The sequence below is a fragment of the Corapipo altera genome, unplaced genomic scaffold (assembly GCF_003945725.1).
Source record: "Corapipo altera isolate COAL_440 unplaced genomic scaffold, ASM394572v1 71, whole genome shotgun sequence".
Lineage (NCBI taxonomy): Eukaryota > Metazoa > Chordata > Aves > Passeriformes > Pipridae > Corapipo > Corapipo altera.
The window spans coordinates 5183224-5199230 of NW_020884916.1; the positions used below are offsets into that span (position 1 = coordinate 5183224).

The window sequence follows — 16007 nt, forward strand, 5'->3', positions numbered from 1 at the left end:
CAGATTTTCAGCAGAAATAATCTCTATAAAATTGTTCAAATTATCTGGTGAACCTTGTGCTGTGCTTTTGGACATGGGGAATCAGAATCCCAGCATGGTTTGGGTTGGAAGGGACCTTAAAGTTCATCCAATTCTACCCCCCAGCCATGGACAGGGACACCTTCCACGGGACCAGGTTGCTCCAAGCCCCATCCAACCTGGCCTGGGACACTTCCAGGGATGGGGCAGCCACAGCTTCTCTGGGCACCCTGTGCCAGGGCCTCCCCACCCTCACCAGGGAGAATTTCTTCTCAATATCCCATCTAACCCTGCCCTCTGGCAGTGGGAAACTATTCCCTGTGTCCTGTCCATCCATCCCTTGTCCCAAGTCCCTCTCCAGCTCTCCTGGAGCCCCTTCAGGCCCTGGAAGGGGCTCTAAGGTCTCCCAGTAACCTTCTCTGGGTGAACACTCCCAGCCTGGAGAAGAGAAGACTCTGGGGAGACCTTGAAGCCCCTTCCAGTGCCTGAAGGGGCTCCAAGAGAGCTGGAGAGGGACTTGGAATAAGGGATGGAGGAATAGGACAAGGGGAAATGGGCAGGCTTGGATGGGATATTGGGAAGAAATTGTTCCCTAGGAGGATGGTGAGGCCCTGGCACAGGTTGCCCAGAGAAGCTGTGGCTGCCCCATCCCTGAAAGTGTCCAAGGCCAGGTTGGACAGGGCTTGGGGCAACCTGGGCTAGTGGAAAGTGTCTCTGCCTATGACAGGGATTTGGAATGAGATGATCTTTAAGGTCCTTTCCAGCCCAAACTGTTTTATGAGTCTGTGACATGTGAGGACTTCCCATCTTTCCAGTGTCACCTTATTTTTGGCAGTGTAGGAAGCAAAGGGCAGTAGGTGACCCATGTCCACGTTCTGTGCTCCATCAAGATGCTTCTTCCCTGCAGTAACTCTGCTGTTGCCTCCCCTTGGCACGCTGCTGCCTCCAAATAAACTGTTTTGAAAAGTGAAATGCTGCTTCAAGACTGTTCCACTGTTTTGAGTTGATTTGAGGAGCAGTTTGATTCACTGCGGGCATTGGGAGGATGAAAAGCTCGTGGAACTTCACTGAAAGCAGCTGTTCTGACCCCTTTGAAGTCTGCTTGGTTTGGGAACAGCGCCTTGGAACAAACTTGCCCCGGCTCTTGTCTCCAGTCTTTTCCTCATTTGAATTGCAGAAGCTTCCAAGGAGGAAGAAGCACAGATCCCAGACTCCAGCAGGGAGGTGCTGGTTTGAGGACAGGAGAAAATCCAGCTCTAGGGCACCTTCTGCAGCTGACAAGTGAGGTTGTCCTGAGACACACAACAGGGCAAACCCTCTGGTCTGCTTCCATTTTTGTCATGAAAAGTGAATAATAATAGCGATATGAATAAAACAAATACATAAATGCATATTAAATAAATAATTTAAAATAGTTCAACAAATGACAATTAGAATTTAATAATAAATAAATAAATAAATAAATAAGTCTTACTGCTTATGATACCTCTGCTTGGTGTGGAGGTCCTGGATAGAGCCTGGAATGTGAAGCTCAGCTGAGCTGTCGGGTCCCAGCATAAGGGAGGAGATGCTATAACTGAAAGGCAAAACTCCTTAAAATTCCTCTTTCCCTGTTTTCCTCTGTGCTGAAAATGGTGAGTTCCCTGTGGAAAGCCCTTCTCTGCTGCCTGAGATCCCCTCTCATGGAAAGGCTCCTGTTCCCCACAGGAGCAGTCGGAGTGACTAATGCACCGGAGCTCCAGCTCTGGATTGTGCCGAGCTAAACTGAATATTTATAGTGCAATTAATAAAGGTGGGGGCTTTGCTTTCGGTTCCTCGCTCTGTTCCTCCGCTGTTGAATGAAAACCTGCCCACGCTGCGCTCTCCTGGCTCTGCCTGGGATGGGAATCCGTGTGCAGCTGGAGCTCAGCTGCCTCGGGAGTCGAGCGCGCGCGTGCCGGCGGTGAGGCACCGCGCTGGGCTCCGGCACTGCCCTGTCCCCTTGTCTGTCCCGTCCCCTCGTGCCCAGAAGGTGAACTTGCACCTCCAAAAGGCATTTTTCAAGGGTGGCAAAGCAGCAGGGAAGCCTCGAATCAGTGTTGCTGCAGTGTCTGTGTGTAAATGGAAGTGGATTTGGGGTGAACACGTGTTCTCCTTGCCCAGAATTTCTCTCTGTTGCTGCCAGGCAGTGGAACTGATTCCTCAGGAATAACTTGCAGTAAGAAACAGGATTTTGGTGGCAATGGAACAGGCATTTTTGAGAACCTCTGGCCAAAACACAGCTCTACTTGCCCAGCCTGTCCCTCCTCTGTTCTCTAGAAACTCAGTTATGTGCCAACCACAGTAGAAATGTGCTTCCCAAAATGCCTTTTAAGGTCTATCCAGGAATCTTCTGGCATGGTTGGTGCTGCAAGTTCTTGAGGAACCCCTAGGGCAGAGGGAAGTTTCTGCCCCACAGAAGAAAAGCAGTGTTGCCTGGTGCAGTTTGTATTCCTGGTGGGGTTTGGGAGGAGCAAATGTCCTCTTGGGAATGTGGTGACCCCCCAGTTCAGGTTTTCAGACGTGGCACGATGGATAAAAGGAAGGAGACTTGCATGGACGTCCTGTTTGTTGGACCAAGAGAGGCTTCTCCAATAGCAAACAAGTTACATTATCTTCCTACACCTTTGGTCTTAGGACAATAACTCCTCAGATTAGGAGTTCTTCCTGCCAGCTAATTACACCCTTAATGGTCTCATTCATCCCAGAGGAAGCTGTTCCAGCTCACCACAGATGCACGTGGATGCTCTCTGCCAATGTCAGCCACTCCTTGGAACCTCACTACTGGGAGTGCAAATAGCTCTTTGGGAGCATGGGGATTTTTCAATTGCCTATCCAGAGGAATTCCCACTGTTCATCCCACAGGATCGAGAATGTGTCTGGGTGTATCTTCTACTCCAGGGTGTTGGTCACTTGAGCCGTGTTTCCATCCCAGCACTGGGACCAAGCCCTTTGGAGCAGTTTGATGCTTCCATTGGGGTTTTTACAATTAATAGTCCTGTTTGCTGGCATTGCTTTTGGGATAGCAATGAGGTGGAAGCCTTTGGAGTGGCAGTTGTAAATTGGGGATGCAGCACATGGAGCACATGGCAATGGAAAGAATGACCCAGTAATTAGGTGTGGTTTTATTCAGCAATGCCAGACACGTGTTTCCTTGGAGCTGCCTTGATGTTGGGAGGAGTTTGGGTTGGGCTTGTTTTGATTTTGCCAAGATTAATTAAAAAAATTCCCAAAACCCATCAGGGGGTTGTTTTAGTCCATAAACTCCCCCAGCAATATTTATAGTAATCATAAAAATCAGCTGAGAAAGCCAATTGAGATTAATGTTTTCCAAAGATCGGTGTTTTTGCCGGGGTGGTTTTCCAGCTCTGACGCCTTTATCCTTCTCTCCCTCTTCCTTAATTTCCAGGAAGCGTGACGTCATGCAGAACATTATGCAAATCTTGGAGTCAGTCCAGTTGAAGTGGGAGCTGTTTCAGAGCTGGACGGACTTCTCCAGGCTCCATCTTTCTAACAAACTGGCCATTTTTGGCATCGGGTACAACACCCGCTGGAAGGAGGATATCCGTTACCACTACGCAGAGATCAGCTCCCAGGTCCCCCTCGGCAAGCGGCTCCGGGAATACTTCAACTCGGAAAAACCGGAGGGTCGGGTGATCATGACCCGAGTGCAGAAAATGAACTGGAAAAACGTTTACTACAAATTCCTGGAGATCACCATCAGCGAAGCCCGATGCTTGGAGCTGCACATGGAGATCGACTGGATTCCCATCGCTCACTCCAAACCCACCGGGGGGAACGTGGTGCAGTATTTATTGCCGGGAGGGATCCCCAAAAGCCCTGGCCTGTATGCCATCGGATACGAGGAGTGCCACGAGAAACCCCCCTCCCCGCTGGCCGAGCACCGGGCGCCTGACCCCGGCAATGAGACTCCAGGGGAGCTGGAGGTCCCTTCTCCACAGGCCTCCCTCCGGGTGGATATGGAATCCGCCCGGATTATCTATTGTTACCTTGGCATCGCTGAGGTCCGGACTCTCCAGCAGTGCCTGTTTTTACACTTCCAGGCAAACACCAAAACCTTCAGCAAAGATTGGGTCGGGATCAACGCCTTTTTATCTCAGAACTGCGTCGTAGAGCCCGGCGTCTCGCCCAAATCCATCTACATCAAATTTGTGGAAGTGGAGAGGGATTTTCTGTCCGCCGGCTCTTTGGTAGAGTGCCTGGAAAAAGCCATCGGGTACCCCTTAAAATTTAACAACTGAGTCTCGTCCTTCATAAGGATCAGGGCTTTTCCGCCCCATTTTCCATCTCACTCGGATCCTGTCCGTTCACAGCCGGGCGCGTCGGACTTTGCCGGGATGCGCGGAGGCTCTCGCGGCGCTTCCCACGCGCTGGGCCCGGCCCTCCCCGCGCCGGCGAGGAGGAGCCCCCGGCCCGTTGGACGGTCGGTACATTCCACGCGGGACGAGCTCGTGCACGCGGCGTTTTCACACGGAAACTGGGGGTTTGGTCTTTCCTTTGTTCCACGGTGTCTCATCCGGACGCATCCGTCTCTAAGTGTTATCCTGGATCTGAATCAATAAGCAATAGATAACGGCGAGGGAACCCCCGACGGCCCGGGGACTGTTTTTCAAAGCCACCCTTAGATATCTTGTATATAATTTAGAACTTCACTTTTTTCACCATCGAGTGTTCTCCTCTCTCCGAACAGTGTTGCCTGCAAAGACTTTGGGTTCCGTGACGTATTCCACTTCCTTAGTAGCGTTGCCATATCTGCTTTTATTTTATTTTATTTTTTTAAACATTAAAATAATTCCTGGCCTTTTTATTTTTCTCCGTATTTTTTTTCTCTTTTATTTTTCGCTTTATTTTTCCTCTTATTATTCTCTTTTTTTAAAAACACTATTTTCCTCTTATTTATACCTTATTTCTGTTTTTTCTCATTATTTTTCTTCTTTCTCTGTTCCTCTTTTTTCCTTTCTCTTTTCGTTTTTATCTTCTTTCCTCTTTTTTATCTTCTTTCCTTTCCTCTTTTTTTTATTTTTTCCTTTCCTCTTTTTTATTTTCTGGGGATTTTTATTATTTTTATTTTCCCTTTTTTTTCTTTCTTTTTTTTCTTTCTTTTTTTTCCTTTCCTTTTTTCTTTCCTTTTTTTCCTTTCATTTTGTCTTTCTTTTTTCCCTTCTTTTTTCTTTCTTTTTTTCCTTTCTTTTTGTCTTTCTTTTTTCCTTTCTCTTTCTTTTTTTTCTTTCTTTTTTTTCTTTCTTTTTTTTCTTTCTTTTTCTCCTTTTGGCTCCCCTTTTTTTTTTTTCCTTATGGAGTTCCATAACTCTCTGTGAGAATAACCTGGCAGCTGGGAAAACATGATGGTTATTTTTATTATTTGTTTTTTGTCGACCCATTGCTTATGGATACAATCAAAGCTGTGAGAAGGGGAAGGTGGGGAGGGGGACGGGGCGGGAGGGGGGTGGGGGAGGACGCATTTATGCCTTTGCAGCGTGTTCCTGGTCCAGCCCCGCGCGGAGCCGCCGGGGCCGGTGGGTTTTATTTCCTGGAGCTCATCCATCGGTGACGTTGTGACATACGATGAATGTGTCGGTCCTAATAAAATCAAGCAAACACTTGTGGGCTTCCACACGTCCTTCTCCTCCTCCGAGGGGGAATTTGGGGAGGTGCCGTGCTCTTCCCTGTGGATGTTCCCATGAGGGCTTCGTTCATTACTGCAGGAGGTGTTTATTTATTTCGGGGGGTGAGTGCCACCAGAGCCAGTTCCTTTCCCTGCGGAGATGCTCGAGATCCTTGAAAAAGTGGGGATCACTGCCTGACTTGAAGCCGACGTTCCCTTTGGATGTGGCTGAGTCCTGAGATGGAGTGAGGAAGGGGAGGAGGTTACCCACCCTCCCAGTCCTCAAAATAGAGGGAATCACCCCCACACAGGGAGAGTTGCCCCAGAGAGCCGCTGCCAAGTCGGAAGCGTTGGATGGAGCAGAAGGTGAGAATGTCAGCAGGGAGAGGTTGGTTCCCAGTGGGATCAAGCCAGGTCGATCCCCCAAAGCCTCCTCGCTCCCCAAATCCTGCAATCCCGGCGGCCAGCCTGGATTTACGGGGGGAGGAGAGGGCGAGAAGGGATTAATTCTGCCCCCACCGCCTCCTCCTCCTCCTCTGCCGGTGTCTAATCTCCACTGGGGCTTCGAGGTCTGACCCTGCTCGGATCGAGGACCAGGATAACCCTGGCTGAGCCAGGGAGGATCCACCCTGGGGCTCCTGAAAACCAGGGAGTCAAAATTGCCCTTTTTTTTGGCATTTTATTTATTTTTCGGGAGCGACGTGTTTATCCGAAGGGTGGTGGCGGGATGAGGGTGAGGGATGCAGGATGGGATGCTCTGCCCTGCCGGTGTGGGAGGGATGGGGATGGGGATACGGGGGTTTGGGGGTCCCTGTGCCCTTCTGAGGAGGCTGTGTGACATTGAGGTGCCACATTGCACCACGCCCCCTTTAACCCTAATGTAATTAATAATAACCCATATAATTAATTAATCGGTGCAAAAACGGTGGAGACGGGGTTGGACCCCGGGGAGGGGTGGGCTGGGGGAGCGGGGGGGGGTTGTCACTGCCTGGGATGGGACACCCCCATGGGGTGGGGTGGGGATACACCCCGCCCTCTCCGTCAGGCACCTCCCCCACCTGCGGGCCCCGCCCCGCGGCCCCTCCCGGTCCCCCCCGGTCCCTCCCGGTCCCCCCCCGGCACCTGCTGCGGCGGCGGCTCCGGCCATGGGCGCTCTGCGGCGGGCGGCGCTGGCGCTGGCGGCGCTGCTGGGTGAGCCCCGCGGGCACCGGGGGACACCGGGCGGGACGCGGCGGGTACCGGGAGGGGCACCCGACAAGATGCGGGAGAACCGGGCAGGACGCGGGAGAGCTTTCGGGGCGCACCGAGCGGGACGCGGGGGAAGCGGGGGATGCACCGGCCAAGGCGCGGCACCCGGAGCGCACCGGGCAGGAGCCGGGCGGTGCCGGGGCTGCGCTCGGCGAGGCGCGGGAGGAGCGGTGGCACCGCGCAGGACGCGGCGGGTACGGGGCAGGACCCGGTGGTACCGCGGGGGAGCACCCGGCAGGAGTCGGGAGGCGCGGGATGCACAAGGAGGGATAAGGGAGAGCTTTTGCGGGGTCATCGGGCAGGACCCGGGGGTACCGCGGGGGTCACAGGGGCAGGGTGTGGAGCAGCCCGGGACATCCTGCAAGACGCACGGGAGCCCGGGACCACCGGATAGCACCCTGGAAAGCTTTAGGATGGCATCGGGCAGGACCTGGGGGTACCCGGGGGGTCACAGCCCCCACCTGCCCCTGTCTGTGGCCCCAGTCCCCCCACCCCAGCAGGCAGGTTGGCAGGTGGGGGGGCCCAATCTAGGGGTGTCCCGAGTGGGGGAAATCTGGGTCCTCCTGGGAAAAGCAATTTTTTACCTTGAAGCTGCCAAATGGCACCTTCCAGCACCCCCAAACCCAAAGCCATGCAGGGACACCCCGGGGACTCCGATGTGTCGGAGCCGATAATTCCCCTCTGGCGTCGAGCTGGAAAAAAATCCATTTGGTTTCCTTTTCCCTTGTTTACTGGTGCCCCACAGCCACCCCAGCTGGTTTTGAGGTGAGGGGTCTCAACCCTTCTCTGCTCACGGGTTTTTCCCTCCTTCCCCTCCCTATTTTTCCCACCCTATTTGAGTTTTTTTTTGAAACGCCACAGTTGCTCCAAAGGGAAATGTCCTTTGGCGTTCCCAGCCAAGGAGAGGCCTTTGGGGAAAGGAAACGGCCCCAAAAACAATGGCAGCAGCATTTCCTCCCAGCGGGGTGCTGGGTGGGGGTCCCGGAGCCGCCACTTGTCCCTCCTTGAAGGTTTTCTTCCCTGATAAAAATTAACTGAAGGGTGTTGGGACGAGGTGCAGGGTCACTTAGTCCTTAAATCCCGCCAGGATTTTTTGCATGGAGTCGTGATGGATTACCCCAAAACAAGTCATGCCTGAGCCCTGGGATGTGACATTATGGCGACCAAGAGCCCAAAAATGCAGCAAAAAGTCACTTTTGAATCCCAAATGTGTGGGACTCCTTTAAATTTACTTTCAAACAATCTATCCTCATCCTGTGGGATCTGCACAGGGTCATGATGGGGAAAAGCAAAATGTGGGGTGATGTTTGGCATCCCTGTCCTCATCCCAATCCCGTCTCACCCTATCCCCAGTTCCATTCCCAACCCTTTTCCCTTTCCAATCCTATCCCCAATCCTATCCCCAATCCTATCCCAAATCCCTTTCCCTATCCTATCCCACCCTCAATCCCATCCCCAATCCCTTTCCCTGACCCGTTCCATCCGCAATCCCACCCCCAATCTCATCCCCAACCCATCCCAATCCCATCCTTATCCCATTCCTAATCCTATTCCATTCCCATCCCCACCCCATCCCTGCCTCCATCTCCCATGGCAGGGGTTGAAGGGCGTTTCCATCTATAGCAAAGTCACGTATGATTTTTGTTTTATTTAATTTTTTTTCCCCAAATTTGGTCTCTCCGGAGGATACGGCTCCTCCTGCCCCCCCCCGCCCCCGGGGTCGTGAGAAATGCCGTTGTGGATTTTCCCAACGGACACTGCTCCACAGTCAGGCATCTCCTATCTGCCCGTTTATAAATAGTTGGAGTTAAGGGAAGAAGAGGAAAAAAAATTCCCCAAAAATAATCGAGGAAAAAAAAAAGAAAAAGAAAAGGGAGGCGAGTGGCTGCGTCGCAGCACCGAGATGCTCCTTGACCTTTTTCCAAGCTTTTCTAGGGGTCCTTTTTCCGGCCAGATTCCCGCTGTGTATTTTAAATCCCGAGCTTGGTCTTTTGGGATTTAATTTGGGTCTGGGTTTCACATGACTCCGGCGCCTTAATCCTATCAAGCGGGGTCATCAAACCCCAACCGCCTCCGGGATTTAATTCCCCGTACAGTAAATGGCTCAGAGGCTTGGGGGGGGCCCGGGGGTGTTGCTTTTTTGAGGGGTTCAGGCTGTGCTGTGAGCCAGGAAACAGCTTTTTGGGGGGTTGAAATGATGAGATTTTGGATGAGAATGGGGTGGTTGATATCAGCACTGGGATTAATATCGAGGTTGCAGGGATTTAAAGGTGATTTTTTTTTTTTTCCCATAGGGAAAAAATTCAAAGGCAAATTTAAAGTGAGGTTTGTTTTTTTTTTTTATTTTCAATAGGGAAAAAAACTTTAAAGTGTTTGCAACAATAATTTAAAAGATATTTATTCTATGGGTAAAAAAAAAAAGACAAAACAAACAAGTAAGGGTATTTTTAAAGGTAAATTTAAATTCATTTGGGTTTTCCATATGGAAAAAAAAAATCCCAGCAGATGGGCTGGAGCGGAGGGAAGGCAGCCGGGCAGGTGTTTAGCTCAGGGCAGCTGGATCAGAATCCAGGTTTTTGAGCACAGAGAGCAGGCAGGAGGTGCCCGGGGCCCCCCCAAACACGTATGAGCTCCGAGAGCAGCTTAATTTTTTCGATCTGGTTAAAGCATTAGAGGATTTGGAGCGTCGAGGTGGCCAAAGCTGGGGCTGTGCCAGAGGGTTCGGTCCCTCCCGTGCCTGCAGCTCCAGCCCTGGCTCTCCCAGCCCTCTTTAGGGTCACATCTGCCTGAGATGAGGAATTTGGGGCGAATGTGGCACGAAAAAGGGGATTTGGGGGAGGGAGCAGCCTTGGGATCCAGCTCCATCCACCCCTCCCCAGTTCACTGGGGGATCCTCGGTGCCTCTTGGCCCAGCATCGAGGCCAAAACTGCTCCTGATGGAGGGACTGGGATGAAAAACCTGGATCTTCCCAGGTGTTGGGAATGCACAGGGGTTTAGGAGTCACTTATCAATGGCATCTGCATCAATAATGAACCTCTTTATTATTATTATTATTATTATTGTCATCATCATCATCATCATCATCATCACCATAATCTCCTCTGTCATCACTATTTAATTACCATTATTATCATTATATTAACTATTACTTATAGCTATTATAAATAAATATAATTATCATAACTGTTACAATATAATAATTAATACCATATAATTTATAACTATAAATATTAGAACTATTATAATTATTTTCTTTAAACTACAATCAAATTTGTAATTATTCCACAAGGTGTGTATAACCTGTTATCTCTTTTCCAATAGAAATCACGATATAATTGTTGGATATCATCTATTTTCCTCTAGATTATCTCAGTTTAACACAACTTTATCCCTAATAATGGATGAGCCAGGCTGAAAACACCTGGATTTTCCCAGCTGTTGGGAATGTTTAGGGGCTGTGGCATCATTTAATGATTCCAGCTGCAAAATTAATGAACTATATAACCGTCTTCATAATTATTAATATAATTATTATTTTAATCTCATTATTATCACTGTTATAATTATTATTATGATTTATAATTGTTGTAATCACTGTTGTAATTATTATATTCACTATTGAAATTACAATTATTATTATCATTATCACTATTATCATTATTAATATCACTTTTATCGTTATTATTATCACCTTTCTAATTATTATTCTCACTTTGATCATTACTCTCATTATTCTGAGCACCATTATAACTCTCACATCACCCCTTTTATCCCTATTCTCACAAAAATCTACCTATATTTATAATTACTATAAATTATATGTTCTCAAAGATCTATTTTATTCTGGAAATTCCAATTTAATGAGTCGCCATCTCATATTTCCTTCCACACTCCCTAAATTTAATACCGTTATCTGTATAGCTACATATAAATACACTATAATTAGCATTATTTTCCTGTGCTGTCTGTTGGATTCGATACCACAGCTTGATGTAATTAATAATACTAATAATATATCGATGATTTGGGACCCACAGGTGCCTCGGGCATCCCCCCCACCCCCTCCAGGACTTAAGGGTTTATGTTCTTAGCCCGGGTGAGCTATTTTTACGCATCCTCACCAGACCAGGCCTGATTTCTCCTGGTTTTTCACCAGAGAAAGGGAAATTTTAATTATTTTTTTTTTTAATTCCTGAGAAGACTTATCAGCCAGAGCAGAGTTTCCTGCCCGGAGCTGAAAGGCTCCGTCAGGAAGCAGCGCCGATGCCTTGCCGGGTGGGGGGATGAACGGATGCGGGAGGAGGCTAAAAATACTCCACAGTGCCTTGTTTTCCTCTTCCCACCCTGGAAAAATCCAATTACAACCTCTGAGCTCTTAGGGAAAAGTGCGAGGCCGTTGGAGACTCCCGAAATCCTTCAAACCCAGGGGGTTTCCCCTCCAAAGCCAGGATTTGGGATGATGGGGTAGGATCATCCTTTCCACCCTGCGTCCCAGTCGGGAGCATCCCTGGGGCTGTGGCAGGAGCGGGGCCAGCCGGGGACACAGATCGATGGGCGGGATGCAGGGATGGAGCCGCCGGGATGCGGGGCCTCGATGTTCCCCCGGGAAAAACAAAGCAACCCCGGCACAAACTCAGCCTCCCTGAGCCGATTAATTTTCTGGCTGAGCCTCCCAGGCAAAGCTGGGGAATAATCCCAAACATCCCCCTCCGGTCCGTGGTACCCACTCAGATCCCATCACCTCCATCCAGTGGAGTTTGGGGGGATGCTGGGGTGCAGGGGACAAAGGGATGGGGGGATTGGGATGGGATATTTGGGATGGAAGGGGATCGGGGTCAGGGAAGACCATCCATGAATTATCCCAGTTTAGCACTGGCAGCAAAAAGGGGGGATGCTGGGGAAGGCTTGTGGGGTGCATATGGGGGCCCCTGCTCTAAATAAATCCCGTGGGATCTGGTGCAACATCATGGGGGGGTTGGGGATACCCCAATACTGAGGTAAAGGGGGGGTCTGGCTGCTGGAGGAGGGGGGATTTATGCTGGAAGTTTTCCCATCCTGGGCGGCAGGGGGAAGCAGGACGGGAGGAAACAGCATTGTCTTGCATCCTCTGGAGCAGCCGGAAAGCCCTTCCCATGCCGGGGAAGGAGGCAAAATGTCCTCCTGGCCCAGCTTCCTGGTGATAGCCTGAGACTGTTGGGTTTTCCGTCGCGAGCGAGGAGGTTTTCCCACAGTCGGTGAGGTTCTATGGACAAGTGGCACCTGGGGTTGAGTCACATCCCGGTTTCCCACGGGCAGGTGTCTCCTCAGCCGTGCTGGAGGTGCACGTGGGGACGGACTCGGTGTTTGCCGTGGAGGGGCAGCAGGCAGTGCTGCCCGTCTGGTACACCAGCCACTCCCAGGAGAAACCCTACATCCTCTGGCTGCTGCACAAGGGGAATGCCGGCCCCTTCCAGGTGAGAGGGGCGTGGGGACAGAGGGGACAAGCTGGGAGATGGCGACAGAGCGGGGGTCCTCGTGGTGTTTGTGATACAGTGGTGCCCATGATGGGGGGAAGCTTGTGGTGCCCACCATGGAGTGGTGGCCACGGTGCCCATGGTGGGAGGATGCCTGTGATGGGGAGGTGACTGTGATGGGGGAATGCTCATGGTGCTCACCCTGGGAAGGTGCCCACGATGGAGGGAAGCTCACAGTGCCCATGATGGGGAGGTGCCCACCATGGGAAGGTGTCCATGAGGAGGACATGGTGCCCATGATGGGGAGATGCCCACAGTGGGGGGATGCTCGTGGTGTGGTTCCCACAGCAATGCCCATGGTGAGGAGTTGCCCATGATGGGGTGAAGCTCATGGTGACCACCATGGGGAGATTCCTGTGGTGGGGGAGATGCTCCTGGTGCCCATGGTACCTATGACAGGTGGATGCTCCTGGTGGAGATGAACCCATGGTGCCTACAGTGGGGAGCTGCCCGTGGTGCTCGTGATGGGGTGGTGTCCAGGACGAGGGGAAGCTCATGTTGCCCATGATGAGCCAGTGGCCATGATGGGGGGAAGCTCACAGGGCCCCCCATGGGGTGATAACCATGGTGCCCACCATGGGGCAGTGCCCTTGATGGGGAGTGCCCATAGTGATGTGTAGATGCCCATAATGAGGTCGTGCCCACAGTGCCTGCAGCAGGGAGCTGCTTGTGGTGTCCACAGCAGGAAATACTTTTGGGGGGAGGTGACCATGGTCCTCATGATCTGGAGGTGCCCAGGGAAGTCATCATTGGGCCCATGAAGGGAGATGCCCACACTGGGGGCATGCCCAGGATGCCTGCATAGGGAGGTGTTTGTCATGCCCAGGATGAGGAAATGCCTTTGGAGGATGCTCATAGTGCCCACAACAATGGGGAAATGCCCACAATGGGGGGACACTTGTGGTGCCCACGAGGGGGAGATGCCCACAATGTGTGGGGGGATGGTTTTGGTGCTCATGATGGGGGGATGCTCATGGTGCCCATGGTGGGGAGATATTCCCATGTTCCCACAGTCCCCACGTTCAGGATTCTCAGGGCAGATGAGGCTGGAGGGGGCTCCTGCAGCAGCTGCTGCTCCACAGAATATGGGATTTGTGGGGCTTTTCTCTCCTTCTTCGCCTTCTCCGGAGGTGCCAAGGGGACCAAGGGGGTGTTTTCCCCCGTGCAGATCCTGAAGTACCTGGACGGCACGGTGAAGGTGGGGGAGACGGACCTGAAGTCCCGCGTGGGGTTCCTGTACCCAGTCCTCACCCACAACATCTCACTGTTCATCAACGCCACCCGCGAGCGCGACTCGGGGCAGTACATGTGCACTGTCAACGTGGTGGATGACGGTGCCCCCGAGGGCAGGGATGTCGGTGTCATCAACCTCACCGTCCTGGGTAAGGCTCCGCCGGACTGCGCGGCTCCCCTCGGCCTCCCCGTGGCGACCCTCGGGACTAACGCTGGTGCCCGCAGTGCCGCCGGCCGTCCCCGCCTGCCAACTGCACGGCACCCCCACCGTGGGCGCCAACGTGACCCTGAGCTGCTCCTCCAAGAAGGGGAAACCCTCGCCCACGTACCAGTGGGAGCGCACGGACCCCACCCCGCAGGTCTTCTTCCCCCCGGCCCAGGGTAAGGGGGCACCTCTGGGGGGGACCGGGTGGGCTGGAATATCCCCTGAAGCTTCAGCTGGGGGATTCCTGCCCACTTCCTGCACGAGGAGGGGGCGGTGAGGGGGGGGGACTGTGGGGCAGAACCCAAATTTTCCACCCTCAGACCTGACCAGGGGCACCCTCAGGCTGACCAACCTCTCCCTGGAAATGTCGGGTCTCTACGTCTGCACAGCCGAAAACCGAGCGGGTTTTGAGAAGTGCAGCATCGTCCTGGAGGTGCAGTCAAGTGAGTACGTGTCCGCAGGGTCGGGGAGAGTGGGACACGGTCCCCATGAGGTCCCCGTGGGATCCCTGTGGGATTAAGGGACCTCTCCGTGTCTCTCTGGCAGCGAGCACTAAAGCAGTCATCGCCGGCGCCGTGCTGGGCTCCCTGGGCGCCCTCGCCACCATCATCTTCTTTGCCCAGCGGGTTGTTGGCTATAGGAGGAAGAAACGTGACAGCCAGGAGGAGGGAGCCAACGAGATCAAGTGAGGCTCCTCTCGTGGGGGAGGTTCAAATCGCCCTCACTGGGTTTCAGCCTTAATGGGGGAGGAGGAGATTCCCACCTCGGGCCAATCTTTTCTAAATTTCAGAATTAACAGTGGGGAGGGAGTTACTGATCTCTGGCCAGTTATCACTGGGCTTCAGAGTTAACAAGAGGGGGAGGAGGGGTGAGGGTTCCACCTCTGTCCGGTTATCATTAGGTTTCAGAGTTAACGGGGGCATTTTCCACCTGTGTTTTCCCCCCACTCCCTTTTGTCCCCCTCTTTGGGGGTCCAGGAACTCTACTCAACCTGGGCTGCCCCGCTGCTCGGGGAGGGGATGCCAGGGCTGGGAATGTCGGAGTTCCCCGTGCCACTCTCTCCGACAGCCTCCCCTCTTGGCAGGGAGGACGCTGTGGCGCCCAAAACCCCGTCGTGGGCGAGGAGACCGGCTTCGGACACCATCTCCAAAACCAGCACCCTGTCCTCCATCGCCGGCCCCCGGGACAAACTCTACGCGGCCAGACCCCCCTCTGACACCGCCTCCATCCTCACTGCCACCGGCAGCTACCGGGGACCCCCGCCCCGGGGAGGGGGCCGCCCCCCCAACCTGCCTCCCCCCGCCCTTAACGGGACCCCCCGGCGCCACCAGGACCCGGCCGCCCCCCCGGGGTCGTTGCCCCCCTCCAGCCTGGCCCGGGCGGGCGCCGTGCCGGTCATGGTGCCGGCGCAGAGCCGAGCCGGCTCCTTGGTGTGAGCACCTCCCCTCAAACACCAGGGGTGCCCAGAGCCAGCACACACACACACACACACCCCACAACCCCAACCCACCCCCGTTTTCTGGGGTGGTTTTGTCCCGTTTTGGGTTCCTTTTCTTTTTAACACATGCCTCGAGCAGCCGGACTCGTCGTGGGGATGTTTAATGGGTGCAGGGGCCCCCTGGGTTTGGGGGGGGCTGAGTCTCCCCGTAAATATCACCCCCCAAACCAGCCCCGGTCCTGCCCCGGCGAGGGGGGTGTGGGGCTTCTTATTTTTTTTATATATCTATATATCAGTGGAAAGGAGGATTTTTCATAAAAGAGCATTAAAAGTGGGGGGTGGGGGGCGATGGGCAGTCGAGGGACACACACTTTTTTAGGGGTTTTCTGATTAAAAGCTGCTGTGCTGCCCAGCACTGGCACTTTGGGTGAGTTTGTGGGGATTTCGGGGTTGGGGGGGGTCCCACAGCCTTCTGGGTGAGGTCACAGGGCAGGGTGATGTCACAGCACCAGCCGAGGTTCTCAGGGTGAGGTGACACTGTGGTGCACGTGTGTTTCACACCCTGTGACCTGTCTGTCATCATGATGTCACCATGAGTGTGTGACAGCACAGCTTCCAACTCATGCCTGTTTGATGCCATACAGGCATGTCACATGTCCATGAGATGTCAGGCAGGCCTGCATGATGTCACACCCATCATCAGACAG

General features: G+C 52.9%; 2 protein-coding genes across 5 annotated transcripts in view; both read left to right on the forward strand.

Annotated features, from left to right (window-relative positions):
• The window catches only part of MSANTD2 (Myb/SANT DNA binding domain containing 2), a 12017-nt gene extending 7622 nt beyond the window's left edge, over window positions 1-4395 (forward strand). For all 4 annotated transcript variants that reach the window (XM_027655554.1, XM_027655556.1, XM_027655555.1 and 1 more), the window contains one exon: window positions 3446-4395. In XM_027655554.1, the coding sequence (XP_027511355.1) occupies window positions 3446-4298 (853 nt within the window). In that variant the 3' untranslated portion in view covers window positions 4299-4395. The remainder of the gene's footprint in view (window positions 1-3445) is intronic.
• Window positions 4396-6805: 2410 nt separating this feature from the next.
• Window positions 6806-15653, forward strand: ESAM (endothelial cell adhesion molecule). Its single transcript, XM_027655558.1, has 7 exons — window positions 6806-6853; window positions 12207-12364; window positions 13593-13806; window positions 13883-14038; window positions 14183-14305; window positions 14409-14547; window positions 14947-15653. Exons 1-7 carry the CDS (start codon window positions 6808-6810, stop codon window positions 15296-15298), a joined length of 1188 nt encoding a protein of 395 aa, XP_027511359.1. The 5' UTR covers window positions 6806-6807; the 3' UTR covers window positions 15299-15653.
• The last annotated feature ends 354 nt before the right edge of the window (window positions 15654-16007 follow it).

What these genes read in the sequence shown, in the direction of transcription:
- ESAM (XM_027655558.1), top strand. Translation starts at nt 6,808, where the DNA reads ATGGGCGCTCTGCGGCGGGCGGCGCTGGCGCTGGCGGCGCTGCTGG. An exon ending in GGCGCTGGCGGCGCTGCTGG is followed by an intron (nt 6,854 to 12,206) that starts GTGAGCCCCGCG and finishes TCCCACGGGCAG; the next exon opens with GTGTCTCCTCAGCCGTGCTG. An exon ending in CTTCTTCCCCCCGGCCCAGG is followed by an intron (nt 14,039 to 14,182) that starts GTAAGGGGGCAC and finishes TTCCACCCTCAG; the next exon opens with ACCTGACCAGGGGCACCCTC.